Genomic DNA, 17,440 nt, shown 5'->3' with positions numbered 1-17,440 from the left:
ATATTGGAGTAATAAATATAGATATATTTAGAATTTTGCTTATTCACATATATTGTATATCAGTTAATTGTAGATGTTAAAGCTCAGGAATAGAATCTGATAACAATCTTAGTGTACCTGTTGAAGTACACAAATGTTCTTTACTTCCAGTGTTTGATTATAATATTAATAGAATCACGTGGTTACTTCTTTAGGTGTGAAAGATCAGTTAACTAAAGAAAATGAGGAGCTTAAACAAAGGAATGGAGCCTTAGATCAGCAGAAAGATGAATTGGATGTTCGAATGACTGCTCTTAAATCCCAGTATGAAGGTCGAATTAGTCGCTTAGAAAGAGAACTCCGAGAGCATCAAGAGAGACACCTTGAGCAGAGAGATGAGCCTCAAGAACCTACTAATAAGGTGGTTGGCTAATTCTGTGTAAATAAATCATTCTTTGTACATTTTACTTGAAGGTATCTGGTGATTTAGAAGCTTTGTCAGTGAATTTTGGCTAAATAAAGTATACAGAGAGAATTAATAAAAGTAAAATATTTTGATGGCATTGTTTAGTGAACTCTTGTAGAGCAGGCAAAATAATCCATAGTTTTCCTTTTATAGGTCCCAGAACAGCAGAGACAGATCACTTTGAAAACAACTCCAGCTTCTGGTGAAAGAGGAATGTGAGTTTTAGTTCTCTCACAGTTGCTTAATCTGTTTTTTCTTTCAAAGTTTCTTTTAAACTTAAAGCAAGAGTTAGTGATCTTCGAGGAGAAAACAAATCTATATTCTAAAAATATGTACTAAAGAGCTGTTCATCTGTGCAAAACTGCACCATGTAGTTACCAACCCTTTTTTCCAGAACTCTTGTTTTCACCATACTTTCCTGTCAGGTAGAACTTTGTGACCCAAAAAAACAAGATATCTTTCATCTTTTAGACTTCTAAGAGGCTACTGATTTTCTCTGTGATGTTATGTGATAACAAATTTAGGAAGCTAGGCTAAGACTTAGATTCAGTGATCAACAGCTGAGTATATTCTACTTGGTCAGGATGCACCATTATAGAACATTTCTTGCATAGTTTTTAATGCTTAAATTCAAAACTTCTTCAGTAAGAGTTTTAAAATATTTAGTGAACAAAAAATATAGAATTATACTCTATAATAATCTTTTTTTAATCTGCCAAAAGTACCCAAAGCACATTTGGAAAAATAGAATTAATAGGGTCTGAGTTTATATCTCTATCATACTTGCTGAACATTTATTGAAGAAACACATGGTGCCTTTTTTTTTCCTTTTTAAAGCTTTATTGAGATATAATTAACAAGCCCCACAATTCACCTATTTAAAGAGTACAACTGGGGCACCTGGGAGGCTCAGTGGGTTAAGCCTCTGCCTTCGTCTCAGGTCATGATCTCAGGGTCCTGGGATTGATCCCCTCATCAGGCTCTCTGCTCAGTGAGGAGCCTGCTTCCCCCTCTCTTTCTCTGACTGCCTCTCTGCCTACTTGTGATCTCTGTCAAATAAATTAAAAAAAAAAAAAGAGTACAACTCAGTGGTTTTTGGTTTATTTATTTATTTAATTTTCTTTGGTTTATTTATTTTTTTAATTCCAGTATAGTTAAAATACAGTGTTATATTAGTTTCAGATGTATTATAGTGATTCAGTGATTCTATATGTTACTTGGTTGCTCATCACAAGTGTACTTTTAATCCCCTTCACCTATTTCATATTCTTTGTGTAAACACCCAGTAGTGTATTACTGGATCATATGCCAATTCTATTTTTAATTTTTTAAGGACCCTCCATACTATTTTCCAGAGTGGTTGCACCAATTTACATTCCCACCAACAATGCACAAGGCTCCCTTTTCTCTACATCCTTGCCAACACTTGTTAATTTTTGTCTTTTTGATACTAGCCCTCTGACTTGTGTGAGATGATATCTCATGGTGGTTTTGATTTCCATTTCCCTGATGATTAGTGATATTGAGCATTTTTTCATGTATCTATTAACCATCTGTATGTCTTTTTTGGAGAAACATCTGTTCATGTCTTCTGCCCATTTTTTAATTAGATTATTTGGGTTTTTTTGGTGTTGAATTGCATGAATTCTTTTTTTTTTTTTTTTTTGGAATGAATTCTTTAATTTAGATGTTAACTCCTTATCGGTCCATCATTTACTGTTTTCTTCTCCCATTCAGTACGGTGTCTTTTTGTTTTGTTAATTGTTTCCTTTACTGTGTAGAAGCCTTTTATTTTGCTGTAATCCCAATGTTTATTTTTGCTTTTGTTTTCTTTGCCTCAGGAGACATAATCTAGAAAAATGTTGCTACGGCCAGTTTCAGAGAAATTACTGCTTGTGCTCTCTTCTAGGCGTTTTCTGGTTCTAGGTCTCATATTTAGGTCTTTAATTCATTTTGAGTTTATTTTTGTGTATGGTCTAAGAATGTGGTCCAGTTTCATTCCTTTGCATGTACCTGTCCACTTTTCCCAACACTAATTCCTGAAAGACTTCCCATTGTAAATTCTTGCTTCCTTTGTTAATAGATTAATTGACCATATAATCATCGGTTTATTTCTGGGCTCTCTATTCTGTTCCATTGGTGTTGTTTCTGTTTATGTGCTAGTACCATACTGTTTTGATTACTATAATATATCTTGAAATCTGGGATCATGATCTCCAATTTTATTCTTTCTTAAGATTATGTGGTGGGTTTTTTTTTTTATAAAGTATATGTACTTTATAAGGGATATTTATAGAAGTTTTTTATGAATCATTATTCTTATATTTTCCCCTCTGTAAGTGCCAGCACATCAGACCCACCAACAGCCAATATCAAGCCTACTCCTGTTGTGTCTACTCCAAGTAAAGTGACAGCTGCAGCAATGGCTGGGAATAAATCAACACCCAGGGCTAGTATCCGCCCAATGGTCACACCCGCAACTGTTACAAATCCTACTACTACCCCAACAGCTACAGTGATGCCCACTACGCAAGTAGAATCACAGGAAGGTAAGTAAAATGGGAACAGATCTGATTGGATTGACTGCTTATTTAGATTTATTATGAGAAGATGATAGCAACTTCAAGTATAAATGAGATTTCCACTAAAGCTAAAGTAAAACATATAGTAAAAGTGGGTAGTTAATATTTTCAAGGGTGTGACTCCTAGGATACTCATTAGTGCAGTGAATTTTCTCCCTCTTTCCATTCCCTTCCTTTCTCCTTCCTTTTGAAGCTGAAGAAGGAGGAAAATAACACATTTATAAGTATACAGCATGTTTTTCTAAGGCCAGCAGTTCTACTCCTAATGGTTAAAGACAATGATAGGAAATCTACCTTGGAAAACCATACAAAAAACACTGGTTCACCCAAGACCAGTTTTTCACCGAAACTGTCTGACTTTTTCCACTTTGTTCCCCTGGGTAGCTTCTTACTCATTACTGATGCTTACTAAAAATTTATAATTTGTCTTTGAGCTTCTTTGATTTATTTATCTTAATTAATTGTAATTTAAATAAAATCTTAGGAAGAGTTTTAGATATTTATTTAATTATGCCACCATACACACACTACCATAGCAGGCACATAGGCATCACAAAAAAATGCATGATACATTATGCTTACCCATACAGTTTTTGCTTAGTGAATGGTAAGAGATATGTACACAAATAACTATGCAAAACATTACCAGTTACACAGTAGGGAGGGAAAATCCAGCTTTGCTAGGAATAGAAAACTTAATACATTAAGTATTGCAATTATTTTTCAGCTATGCAGTCAGAAGGGCCTGTGGAACATGTTCCAGTTTTTGGAAGCACAAGTGGTTCTGTCCGTTCTACTAGTCCTAATGTCCAGCCTTCTATCCCTCAGCCTATTTTAACTGTTCAGCAGCAAACACAGGCTACAGCTTTTGTGCAGCCCACCCAGCAGAGTCATCCTCAGATTGAGCCTGCAAATCAAGAGCTATCCCCCAACATAGTAGAGGTTGTTCAAAGTTCACCAGTTGAGCGGCCTTCTACTTCCACAGCAGTATTTGGCACTGGTAAGCTTGGTTTGATTGATTGATTGATTTTTATTTTTTGGGAGACTTAATTTTAAAATGAAGTTAGAGTAGACCTGTGCATTTATAGTTTCTTGAATGTAAAATACACATCTTGAATATTCTTTGGACATACTTGTTTTCTAATAGGTGTTAGAAAGGACAAATGGATTCCTAACACTTGATTTCATGTTTATTACCAGATCACTCATTTTCATCATTCAGATCTTTCTTCTCCTCCAGTTATTTTGACTGATTTTTAAAGTGATACAACCCCGTAACATTATATGTAACTTAATACAGGTTCTGAGAAAAAAGACATGTAAGAGAAGACCATATAAGGATTTTCAAATCTAAACATACAATATAAGTTTTGTTATCATAGGAGTCTTGGGTTTTATAACTATAGAAGGGCTTATGTAAACTTTGCAATTATATCACTACACAATGAATCGAATGCATTGCTCTAAAAGTTGATGGCGTTTACTAATCACAGGTGAAATTGATATTATAAGACCATTGATTTAGAGCCTAGGTTGCCCTTTGTTTACAGATATTAGCAGAAGTAAATTACATTGAATTGTTCAGTTAAGTGTTTGCTATGTCTTCCTTTAGTTAAATGACCAAACTATTTCAAAAATTAACTTTGTCTCATTGAGTTCACTTTCATCCTCTAATTCAAGATTTAAATTATGTAATTTCAAAGTGTCAGCTACCCCAAGTTCTTCTTTGCCTAAACGGACACGTGAAGAAGAAGAGGATAGCACCATAGAAGCATCAGATCAAGTCTCTGATGACACAGTGGAAATGCCTCTTCCAAAGAAGTTGAAAAGTGTTACCCCTGTAGGAACTGAGGTAAAATACTCTTTCAGTTACAACATTATTAGGTGAATGGACCAGACTCCATTACCTAAAAAAACTCCTGTTGAAGTTTCAACTGGCAGCTCAGGTGTTGTTGCTGTTGCCAACATTTTTTTCTAATTCTTAGTATATCTTTAATTATTTGTCAATTCAGTTAAAAAACAGTTACGGAACACCTAGGTGGCTCAGTCAGTTAAGCATCCAACTCTTGATTCAGCTCTCTCAGGGTTATGAGATCGAGCCCTACTTTGGGCTCTGTGCTGGGTACGAAGCCTGCTGAAGATTCTCTCTCTCCCTCTCCTTCTGTCCCTTCTCCCTGACCTCTCTCTCTCTCTCTCTCTCTCTCTCTTAAACAAAACAAAACACAGTTATAAAAATCTAATTTGTATTCCATTTCAAAGTTGGGTGTTTTTTTAATTCAAAGAATAAAGAGTTTAAGTTTCATGAACATTTTAAACCATTGTCTGCCTTCTTTTTCTCAGATTAACCAAAGCTATATCCCCTTTATTTGCTTTTGTTGAAGCTGAAATTGTAGTGAATTAAGTTTTACTCCAAAACATTAAGACTACTCAGTTAATATAATTAGCATGTATTTAATTAGTGTTTGTAAGTCTTGTTTATACTGAAGAGGAATGTGACTGATTATATCATATAATGTAAGAACATTTATATTGTACTGCTTCATAAAATTAGAGATTGAAGCTTTATTTTATTGAGAGAACTAGCTGAGTAGGTGATCCCTCCTCTAGTGAATTGATCTGGTTAACACACTTGTGTGTTACGATTCAGGAAGAAGTTATGGCAGAAGAAAGTACTGATGGAGAGGTAGAAACTCAAGTATATAACCAGGATTCTCAAGATTCCATTGGAGAAGTAAGTAAAACATATTTAAAATAGCAAATTGTTGCTTTTAATGAATGAAATGTGCTTTGACAAATTGAAACATTATTTGGACTTCTTTTTAACTTGATGCTTTTAAACTTGATGGAATATTGGAATTACCATCGCAGTTTCTGCTTTGCTTTACTCTTAATTAGTATACTGCCTTGGAAACGTCCTTAAAGAAATTTTTTTTTAACTCAGTCCATTAGGCATCTGTCCATTGGGCATCTGACTCTTGATTTCGGCTCAGAGCATGATCCTCAGGGTCATGAGAATTGAACCCTGACTCAGCAATGTGCTCAGCATGGAGTCTGCTTGACACTCCCCCTGTGACTGCTCCCCTAGCCCCTGTTCATGCCTGTGCACATGCACTCTAATAAGTAAATAAATAAAATCTTTTTTATTTAAAAAATTAAAAAAATTTTTTTTGTTTATACTTGGTACAGATTTTGGCAAGCCAAGAGTCATCATGAGTAAAGATTAATCCTGTTGATTATTTGGAGGTATAAGTGCTGGCTGTGTCTTGAGTTAATCTGTAATACCCCTTGATGGTCCTCTGTAGCTCTCCCCTCTCTTGCTTCTCTTACTGAATTAAAATAATCTATGAAAGGAAATGCACTTGTGTATTTTTTTAATTTTCTGAACTCTAAGTGAGGCTTTTCCAGAGGCGCCCTCACTAGGGGAAATGTGTAGACTCTGAAGCTACAAACCATTAGGTTCTGTTCCTGACTATACCACTTAGAAGCTATGTGCTATGGAAAGTCATTGATTCTCTCTAAGCCTTAGTCTCCTTATCTGTTGGAATAATATAACATGATTTTTAGTATTATAAAGTACCTAAAATAGTACCCGCCACACATATGCTCAAAACATTATTTACTTTTCTTTCATCCACTCTGCCACACTAATTGAGAATTCAATTCATAATTTAACTCCTACTAATAATCTCATTACTGTGTATGCCAAGTGTTGTTCTAAGAAGTTAGCATTTATTAACAAACTTAATCCTTAACAGCCCTATTGTATGGGTAAATAAACTGATAGTCGAATAAGTAACATACCGAAGTTCTGATAGCACTGAAACTGGAACTTGAACTCAGGCTGTCTAAGTTCTAGTTACGCTCTTTACCCTGAAAGAGTTTTTGCTGGATTAATTTTCATGATCATTTATTCTAAAATTGTCTGTATGAAATTAAGGAGTTATCTCAAGCTAATTAAAAGCAACCATAGATTGCAAGTGAATTTTAGTTTCTTAGATGCATTAATTTTTAAGTTAATTTTCCCCGACTAAGAACAGAAAACCAGACCTTAGAGATGAATGCATAGTACTCTAAATGACCTCTATTTCATGTATCCTTCAGAGTGTCGTATCTGAAAAGTGTAATAACAGTTTTGAAATAATATGTGAATTTCTAATTTATTGCCAGACTTGGTTAAGTTACACTAAAATCTTTACAAAGCTTTTTCTTGAGATTGGCAAAATTGTCTATGACTCAGAAGTACCATTTGGCTTCCATTCCATTTTTAGCACTATCTACTGAATGTGTAACAGTTCGTTTTTCTGATTTTCTGACAGTGAAGCAGATGTTCTTTATAAGTGTTGCTTTTCTTGAAATAAGCACGTCCCTTTGAAGCCCATTTTTAATTATATCATGAATTGCTCATTTTTTTCCATTACAGCAAATGTAATCTTTATGAATGAGAGTTTGTTTCAGGCTTGTACAAAAAATAGATTGCCATGTGCTTAACTAAAAAGTAGACATTTAATTTTTTTATAGTAAATTACAAAAATAAAGTTTTAAATTACAGTTTATTTCAGTAGCTAACAAGGTGGAATTATGAGGATGAATTAAGCAAAGAATTGTTTTTGTTCCTGATGTCTTTAATGTGGTTTGAAGGCTTAGAATAGTGAGTTTTTAGGAGGAGAAGTGCCTTTGTAAATTTACAGCAATAATAGCTTATTTTCTTTAGTGTGTTTCCTAGACTATTTCTGGTTTGGGGAGTAAACTTTTTTTTAATCATAATAAGTTGCAGGCCCATGGATATTCTTTTTTCTGACATTGGTTTGCAGCTGCATCGTCATCTCATCACATTGGCTATTGAACACGTCAAATATAGCTAGTCTGAACTGAGATCAGCTGTGAGTGTAAAATACACATTGGGTTTTAAAGACTAATTACAAATTTTAAAAGGTAGAATATCTGATCAGTAATTTTTAGTTTGATAACATACTGAGATATTTTATATATATTAATATCATTACACTAATTTCACTTGTTTCCTTTTTTAAGTTTGAAATGACTACTAGAAAATTTAAAATCACGTATATGACTCACATTGTGGATGACAATATGTTTCTTTTGAACAACACTGATCTACAATATTCCCCTGGTAGTTATGCATACACATATATTTATATTTATATATTACATATATTTACATATATATATATATATATATATATATATATATATATATATATATATGCATTTTTTTTCTTTTTTAGTGATTAGCCAGTGAGGTTTTCAATAATTCTTCTATAGGAAGACAGTAAAGAAATCCAGTGATTTATTTTCTTTAGCATGTGTTTCAAATTAATTCTGCTTTTTTTGTTTTTTAAGATTTTTTCATTTGTTTTTAGAAAGAGCACGTGAGTGAGGGGAGGGGCAGAGGGAGAGGGGGAAGGAATCTCAAGCTGACTCTGTGCTGGGTGTGGAGCCTGACTTGGGGCATGATGCCAGGCTCAATCTCATGACCCTGAGATCATGACCTGAGCCGAAATCAAGAGCTGGACACTTAAACTGAGCCACCAGGTCCTCAAATTTATTCCCTTTTTTTTTTCTTAATTTTTTAAACAGATTTTATTTATTTACTTCAGAGAGAGAGCGAGAGCACGAGGTGGGGAGGGACAGAGGGAAAGAGAGAAGCAGACCTCTGCTGAGCAGGGAGCTCTTGGGCTCAATCCCAGGCCCCTGGGACCATGACCTGACCGAAGACAACTAACTGAGCCACCCACTGTAATTCTGCTTTTAAAACCATATTTTAAAAATAAAATGCTACCAGTCCACAAGTATTTTTCTGTCTTAGATATACAGTATCTCACTGGTAGTTTTAGGTATATTTAACATTCTAAATTTTTAAGTTTTCATTTTGTTGCTCTTAAAGGGAGTTACCCAGGGAGATTATACTCCAATGGAAGACAGTGAAGAAACCTCTCAGTCTCTACAAATAGACCTTGGACCCCTTCAGTCAGATCAGCAAACAACAACTTCATCCCAAGATGGTCAGGGCAAAGGAGATGATGTCATTGTGATTGACAGTGATGATGAAGAAGAGGATGATGATGAAAATGATGGGGAACATGAGGTAAATCATCCATTGTTTTTAAACTGCTGGATGAAATGCCCAAATCCTTACAACTTCTAATTCATCAACCAGTAACATCTGCTTCCCTGTCAGTTTAAATAGATTATTTTGCCTTTTTTATCCAAATAGTTCTGAAATTAACATTTTATAATGAAATTGAGCATAGAGCAAGTGATGAAAAAAATCCATCTTTTTTCATTGCTAAGCCCTTTAGGATTTGCTAAATTTGTTAATTAAACTTAATTTTAAATCTTATTGATAAGAGAATGGATTTAATTATAAGCTCTATCATTTCTAGAGATAAGAAGAGAGTAAGATTTTTTTTTCTTATATAGTCCCATAATTTTTTTCAAAAAATAATGGAGGGTTTTTTGTTGTTGTTTTTTTGCTAATTGAAGCATATTTTAAGTGAAACTATATTTTATTTTGGGAATTAAGCCTATATTGACATCCACTCATTTTAGAACCTTTCATTAATCAATGTTTTTTAAAAGCTCATAGTGTAGTATAATTTCATGATTTGTTTTCTTTGATGCCTCCCTTTAAATTTAGATTATTGTACTCATTCCAGTAAGCCTCATAATTTTGATATTTGCTGCCACTGAATATAATCCATACAGTTCTCGAGACAGCTCCTGTGTCCTGATCAGTGGTGTGTCATTGAACTTTTTAGATATGCTATCAAGAAGTGCAGAATATGTGTGCTACATCTAAGATCTTTGTTTTTCCTTGGGCATGTGTCTACCAGGATTACGAGGAGGATGAAGATGATGATGACGATGATGAAGACGACACAGGGATGGGAGACGAGGGTGAGGACAGTAACGAAGGCACTGGCAGTGCAGACGGCAATGATGGATACGAAGCTGATGATGCTGAGGTAACTGGCTGGGATTTAGATCATCCGCTTTCTTCAAGAACTTCGTAGAAAACATAATGTTTTCCAAGGATACTCACAGACCTATATTCTCAGAACACTAAACATTTTTATACCTTTGGGGTTTTTTGTTTGTTGTTACTGTGGTTTAGTTGTTATGTTTTAAGATAATTGTTTGATTTATTTGCTCTTAGTCACCATATTTTGTTTATAGGGCGGTGATGGGACTGATCCAGGTACAGAAACAGAAGAAAGTATGGGTGGAGGTGAAAGTAATCAGAGAGCTGCTGATTCTCAAAACAGTGGTGAGACCTTTTTTCATCTCTTTTTAATTGGATGCTTCTGGTAGTGTCTTCTAAACTAGGATTGCATTTAATTATGTAGGAAATAACACTCAGTAAATTGGCAAGAGATTAGCTTATTTCTAGTTTTGCTACTATTATCTTACAAAGTCTACTATATTTATCACTCTGCAGTCATACTGTCTTTTCTAATACATCAAGCTTCTTTAAGATTCCAGCGCTCTGAAATCTGTAAAGTATTATAAGTACAGTGTGTTGCTGGTCTTTTTACTAAGTGGAAAAGTTAAATTAGGGACCTCTAACAGCAGTATTAGCAGTTCACAGTCAGAAGAGGTTGTCTGAATCAAGCCCACATTTGAAGGTTTATGGGTATTGGAGCTTTACTGGTTGACTGGTTTTCCATTGAATAAAAGATATTTTAGTCACTGTGACATTCTTTTGTTAAATATTTGAAAGGATGAGTCCAGACCTCACTGAAATGTTAGGTATTAAAAGATTATGGAATCATAGAAAATAATTTTATTTTAGAATCTTTTTAAAATGTGTTTTAAGGAATTGGTAATCATCTGGTATATTATTCTGATTTTACAGGTAATACTGAGCTAAAATCATAGATGGTAACATAGTAAAACCTTATATATTTCGACTGTTGAGAAAACAGTGTGTCTGAGTTTCCATATAAGCCTATGTGTATAAGAATGCAAGGTACATGCTTCTTTGAATTAAGATAAAGCAAGGGTATAAGCAACCTTTCAACTGTAAAGTTTTTTAAGAAAAAAATATTAATCCTTATACTAAAAAATAGTATTGCTTTCTAAGGGACATAAGGAGAGAGATTAATGATACTTTGGCCCATAATTTATATTTTATAAAACACTTTGTGGATTTAAGAAACATCTTGTGTGTGTCATATAGTTAGGATACAGGAAGAAGTATTTTTTGCCTCCTTTGGTATTATCACTAAAAGTTAAGTTTTTGCAGGGCTAGTGTTCATAGCCATTTTTCCCATATACAAAGCATACAGTAGATGCTCATTGAATCCCTTTGAAGACTTTGTTATTTACAGTCATGCAAAAATAGGCCCAGTGCTCTGGATAAAATTAAATTAGTGGATGGATTTGGTATATTGCCAGAAAGTTACAAAAAGAGTGCTTTTCTTGAGCAACTGTACTTGTATTAAATCACAGTTGACCCTTGAGCAGTGCCGGGGTTAGGGACTCCAAACCCCCTGCATAGTCAAATATTCACATATAACTTTTCATTTCCCAAAAACTTGACTACTAATAGCCAACTATGGACCCAGAAGCCTTACTGATATCATTAAAATAGTTGATTAACATGTATTTGTAGTTTATCGTACTGTAATCTTACAGTAAGTAAGTAAGTAAGCTGGAGAAAAGAAAACATTATTAAGACAATCATAAGGAGGAGAAAATACATTTATAGTATGTACTATAAAAAATCCCCTGAAAGTGAACTTATGTAGTTCAAAGCCATGTTGTTCAAGGGTCACCTGTGTTCAATTCTTAAAATAAGCTTATCAGTTTAGGTACCAGATAAGAATCTGAGAGTGAGTGCCTAGCTGGCTCAGTCAGTAGAGCATGTGACCCTTGAGTTTTTGGTTATAAATTTGAGCCCCATGTTGGGTGTAGAGGTTAGCCAGAATCCGATTCCAGAACTTAGACTTGTAAAACCACTAAATTCTGATAGCCTACTTTCGCAGTGAGAGACAGCTTCTGTTGTTTCTAGCATTTATGTAGAAGACTTAGACATGTGAAGAACCATTGAAATTCAAAGTTTAAGAAATCCAGAATACAAACATTATCTTTTAATTAATTCCATTAGCCAACCTAAGAAATAGACTCAAAGAGGTTAGGGGACTTGCCTTAAGCCATACAGCTGATAATTGCACTCCCATTCTCCACACCTCACTTCTTTCCTTCTGAAAGTATTGGTGAGGTGAACATTCCTAGTGGTGGTGTTTAACTCTAGGGAATTGTCCCAGTTATTCTGTGGTAAATTTAATAGTTCAAAATAAGCTTCTCTTTTCCTGTAGGTGAAGGTAATACAGGTACTGCAGAGTCCTCTTTTTCCCAGGACATTTCTAGAGAACAGCAGCCATCATCAGCATCTGAAAGACAGACTCCTCGAGCACCTCAGTCTCCAAGACGCCCCCCACACCCTCTTCCGCCACGACTCACCATTCATGCTCCACCTCAAGAATTGGGGCCACCAGTTCAGGTAGTAAAAGTATTAGTCAATCTGAAAAATCTTGGCTTTATCTTTCCTTCTTTGCATTAGATACTACTTTTTCCAGAAATTAAGTGAATGTTTTAATGTTTTAGCATATTTTTATAAACTTTTTTGAACTGAAATGAATCTCTTATTTTTCTTGAAATACAGCAGTAGTTTAGTTTACTTCATAAGTAAAGTGAACTTTGGAAAGGGCAAGGCTTACTAAAAGTTGTGTATAAATTGAAATAGTTACAATTCTAACAAATAAAGATCCGGTCACTCTTTGTACAGATTAAAAAAGAAAAAGGGTCTCTTGGATTTTAATTAAAGTAAATTTTATTTTAGCAGCTAACTACCATGTATTTTGAAGGTATCTTTCTCTAAGGTGCGTGTGTGTGTTTGTTGTTGTTGTTGTTTTCAAAAAGAAATTTCTGTTCTGCTTAAGAGACATTTTTTCTTTCATTTTTTTTTCAGTAGTACATGTTAACTTCCACTCTTATAATTAAGGAAAGGATGCATGACCCTCAATATGTAGCACCCTTTATAATAGGGTTGGACATCTCTTAATCAGAAACTTGCAGAAACAGCAGGAAAACTACAAAGGCTTTTAGTAATCTAGCTTGAGTCTTATCCTGTAACATAGTGTACTAAAAACTGCCAAGTGAGACTCTACTAAAATACCACAGATGAAAATAACCTCATTCTTTAAAAATATAAAGTCTTAATGGATTTTGTGTGGATCCTGCAAAATATACCAAATCTACCAATTTAGAATTGTCCAAATTGGGGAACAGTTTATATGAAGACAGTATTGCTGTTTGAACTCCAAAGGATAATTAAGCTTTAAGATCCAAAGACATACTTAACTAATGTTTTAGGTTAAGGAAATAGAAACTAGATTAGTTACATACAAATAAAATAGGATCAGAGATCGGTTTTAAATATTGGTTAATATTTTGTGTTGGTTAATAAAAATATTTGGTGGTTTATGTAGTCTCTACCATTAAAAATTTATCACTGTTTACTTATTTATTTAAAGATTTTATTTATTTGAGAGAGAGAGAGAATGAGAGAGAGCACGAGAGCAGGGAGGGTCAGAGGGAGAAGCAGACTGCCCACCGAGAAGGGAGCCTGATGTGGGACTTGATCCCGGGACTCTAGGATCGTGACCTCACCTGCAGGCAGTCGCCCAACCAACTGAGCCATCCACACGTCCAAAAATTTATCACTATTTGAAACAGAATTCTTTAGTGCAAACATTAGCAAATTTTCCTGAGAAGATATCCTGATGGTTGTATTATCTGCTAACATTTCAGTTCTCTTGTTACCATTGTAATAAGCTGTATCTGTTGGTACTTGGTTCTTGTTTTATTGCCTGATTCCTTGAAACAAATATAATTCCTTTCTTGACAGAGAATTCAGATGACTCGGAGGCAGTCTGTTGGACGGGGGCTTCAGTTGACTCCCGGAATTGGTGGCATGGTAACTATCTACCCGTTATGTAAAAGTGACTCATTTGTTTAGCAAATAAGTGTATAGTTCATATGTATGGTTCTGTCATACCTTTTTATTCCCCCATTTCTGTCTTTGTTTTAGCAGCAGCATTTTTTTGATGATGAAGACAGAACAGTTCCAAGTACCCCAACTCTTGTGGTGCCACATCGTACTGATGGATTTGCTGAAGCAATTCAGTAAGTTAATGAAAGAGAAACACATTGACTAATTTCTTCCTGTTTCCCTGTCAGTTTCTTTACATTTGGTAGATTCATTACATGTTGAGTACTCTATTGTGTACTAAGCACTTGTGGTAGGAGGGTTGAGGATATAGTGTTGGGGAAAATTATATAAAGGTGAGTGAAGTGGGGGCACCTGGGTGGCTTAGTGGGTTGTGTCGGACTCTTGATATCAGCTCAGGTCATGATCTCAGGGTCGTGAGATCGAGCCCCGTGTCAGGCTCCAAGCTTAGCATAGAGCGTGCTTATGATTCTGTCTCCTTCTCCTTCTGCCCCTACACCTACCCTCCACCCCAGCTCATGCACTGTGCACGCATTCTCTCTCTTAAAAAAAAAAGAATGAAATATAGTTGCTGCCATCAGGAATTTGAAACATAAAGGCAGAATAACAGTGGTTAAGACACAGACTTCAGGGGTACCTGGATGGCTTAGTCGGTTGAGTGTCTGCCTTTAGCTCAGGTCATGATCCCAGGGGTCCTGGGATTGAGCTCCACATTGGGCTCCCTGCTCAGCAGGGAGTCTACTAGTCTGCTTCTCTTTTTGCCCTTCCCCCCAATGCTTGCAATCTCTCTCTCAGATAATTCTTAAAAGAACAAAACAAAACAAAAAAATACACAGACTTCAGAGTCAGAATATTGTACTGCTTACTAGTGTATCAGGTTATTTAGGTCCTCTATTCCTGAGTATCCTCATTTACTAAGGGGAATAATAACACAATAATTCCTACCATGTAAGTTGTGAGAAGTAAGTGAACTGAATTTATGCTAACATGTTTAAAATATTTCCTGGCACATAGTAAACGCTGTGCAGATTTTGATGAAGGTGTTGGTAATGACAGTGACCGTGATGAGATGATATTATTTCAAAAGCCAAGCATACGAGGAACTAATTGTTACCCAGACAATCTAGAAGAATAAAAGCATAAGCAATAGGCTTAAGACAAAAAAGTGCTTTATTCCAGCAATCAGGAGGAAGGAATCTGAGACCGCTTAATGAGGACAACGTTGAGTTGAGTCTTGGAAAAGAACACCTGACACTTACCGAACATTTCCATGAATCAGTTTATTTAATCTTTATAGCTGTGAGAGTGGACACCATTAATGTTCACTTTTACAGATTAGGAAGCACAGAGTCGTTAACAAATTTGTGAAAGTTCAGACAGCCAGAAAGTGGCAGTTTTTGGTTTAAACCAGTTGGTCTGGGTCTAGAACCTAAGTTAACTACGCTATATGACTACTTTTAAAGGATAAAAAAGCTTTCTGTGTGAAGTACACGTTTAATTGTGGCTGACGTATTAGCTGCATACCAAGATGTAATTGAGTATCAGAATGAAAAAGTTTCCACAAACTTGGGAAAAGATTGATTATTCTGTAGTATATGGTAACATATAGCCAGACATTCAAAACCTTCTTTTTTTCTTAAGATTTAATTTATTTATTTGACAGAGAGAGCACAAGCAGGGGGAGTGTGAGAGGGAGAAGCAGTCTCCCCACTGAGCAGGGAGCCCGATGTGGGACTGGGATCATGACCTGAGCCAAAAGCAGATGCCCAACCAACTGAGCCACCCAGGCACCCCAAAACCTTTTTTTTAAAGATTATTTATTGATTTATTAATTTGAGAGAGAGAGTGTGCATGTGCACGCAGAATCAGGGAGAGAGGGGAAGGAGAAGAACAAGCTCCACGCCAAGAGCAGAGCCTGAGACGAAGCTCGATTCCATGACCCTGAGATCACGACCTGAGCCGAAACCGAGAGGCTGACGCTCAACTGACTGAGCCACTCAAGCGCCCCTATCAAAACCTATTTTAAACTTGTGCAGTTTACCATAACTCATCTTGATTAACACAGTTGTACATTCACTGTCTGCCCCTCCCTTCTGGAAGTCAGCCTGTCAGAAGCAGACACCAATAAACAGGTTCTGAGTGACAGTCAGTCAGCAGATTCTTGCATAGCTCAGAATGCAAGATTCTTATATAGTAGGATAATTTTATGAAAATAAATTTTAAAATCCACCTGAAAGAGAATGTCCTTAACTAAAGCAATAATGTTGATGTGGAAAAGAAAATAGAGTTAATTACAGACATAAAATCCATAAACATTAGTGACTGGCTAGTGAAAATAAAGAGTTAATTACAGACATAAAATCCATAAACATTAGTGACTGGCTAGTGAAGAAGGGTAGGGTTGGGAGTGGGCAAAGAGAGATAATGCTGTTTTATATCCTAGATTGTGGGCGGGAAGATGGATGATAGTGTTATTAGAACAAGGGGAAAACAGGGGTCTAGCCAGCTAATAATAGAATTTTTCTAGACTTTGGGAACCATCTTGTGAGCTCTTTCAGATAAGAAATGGGCTAGAGATGACTTGATTGATCTATGGCTCAACAGTGAAAACTAAGATAAAACTTCGTCTTGTGACTTCATTCTCTTTTTCTGGTGCATCTCATTTTAGATTTGTGTTGTTTTTAGTGTATCTGCATGGAATTAGATATCCAGCAGATTCAGGAAATGTGAGGCATAGTTCAAGAGACCTGAAAGTTACATGTAAATTGCATATATATAAATCATGTGTAATATTATTAAATTCATTCACAACTCATATTTTGAGAATATTATTATAAGGATTTCTGTATCGACTTTACTTCAATCTGGTTTTTTTCCTGCTTTATGATTATTCTTCCTTCTCTTGTATTGTTTTCCCTTGTTGTGGTTTAAACAAGGTAACTTTAAATTTTATCTTAAGTTCATTTTTTTCTCTTTAGTTCCCCACAGGTTGCTGGTGTCCCTAGATTCCGGTTTGGGCCGCCTGAAGATATGCCACAGACAAGTTCAAGTCACTCTGATCTTGGCCAGCTTGCTTCTCAAGGAGGTAAGTAGATAAATAAATGCTTAGATCTCCTGGGTTCATGAATATTCAGTAATAAGCTATTCTGATGGGATTTTTTTAAGTGAGCAAATACAAATTTTTTTAAGTTGGTATCTAATTCCTATGCAAACTTATAGGAGAAGCTATATTTACTACACTTTCAACGTTGTTTTACATATAAATCTTACCTTTTCAACAAAATTCTCAGTTCTTTGAGCATAAAGAGTAGCTTTTACATTTATTATCTCTTTGGCTCCTAGTACAGTGTCATATGTCTACTAAGTATTCAGGAATAT

General features: G+C 35.3%; 1 protein-coding gene across 2 annotated transcripts in view; it reads left to right on the top strand.

Annotated features, from left to right (window-relative positions):
• LOC111150655 (translocated promoter region, nuclear basket protein) overlaps nt 1–17,440 on the top strand; it is a 65,426-nt gene that overhangs the window by 41,244 nt on the left and 6,742 nt on the right. Inside the window, exons 34-46 of one of the 2 annotated variants that reach the window (XM_022508150.1) lie at nt 195–400; nt 599–660; nt 2,786–2,994; nt 3,755–4,027; nt 4,731–4,879; nt 5,675–5,758; nt 8,933–9,133; nt 9,882–10,013; nt 10,225–10,315; nt 12,369–12,553; nt 13,961–14,029; nt 14,144–14,238; nt 17,041–17,147. In XM_022508150.1, the coding sequence (XP_022363858.1) occupies nt 195–400; nt 599–660; nt 2,786–2,994; nt 3,755–4,027; nt 4,731–4,879; nt 5,675–5,758; nt 8,933–9,133; nt 9,882–10,013; nt 10,225–10,315; nt 12,369–12,553; nt 13,961–14,029; nt 14,144–14,238; nt 17,041–17,147 (1,863 nt within the window). The remainder of the gene's footprint in view (nt 1–194; nt 401–598; nt 661–2,785; nt 2,995–3,754; nt 4,028–4,730; nt 4,880–5,674; nt 5,759–8,932; nt 9,134–9,881; nt 10,014–10,224; nt 10,316–12,368; nt 12,554–13,960; nt 14,030–14,143; nt 14,239–17,040; nt 17,148–17,440) is intronic. The other variant, XM_022508151.1, reaches the window with a different exon arrangement.

The sequence above is a fragment of the Enhydra lutris genome, unplaced genomic scaffold (genome assembly GCF_002288905.1).
Source record: "Enhydra lutris kenyoni isolate GAN:26980312 unplaced genomic scaffold, ASM228890v2 scaffoldscaffold24, whole genome shotgun sequence".
Lineage (NCBI taxonomy): Eukaryota > Metazoa > Chordata > Mammalia > Carnivora > Mustelidae > Enhydra > Enhydra lutris.
This window is presented reverse-complemented; position numbering and strand designations above follow the sequence as displayed.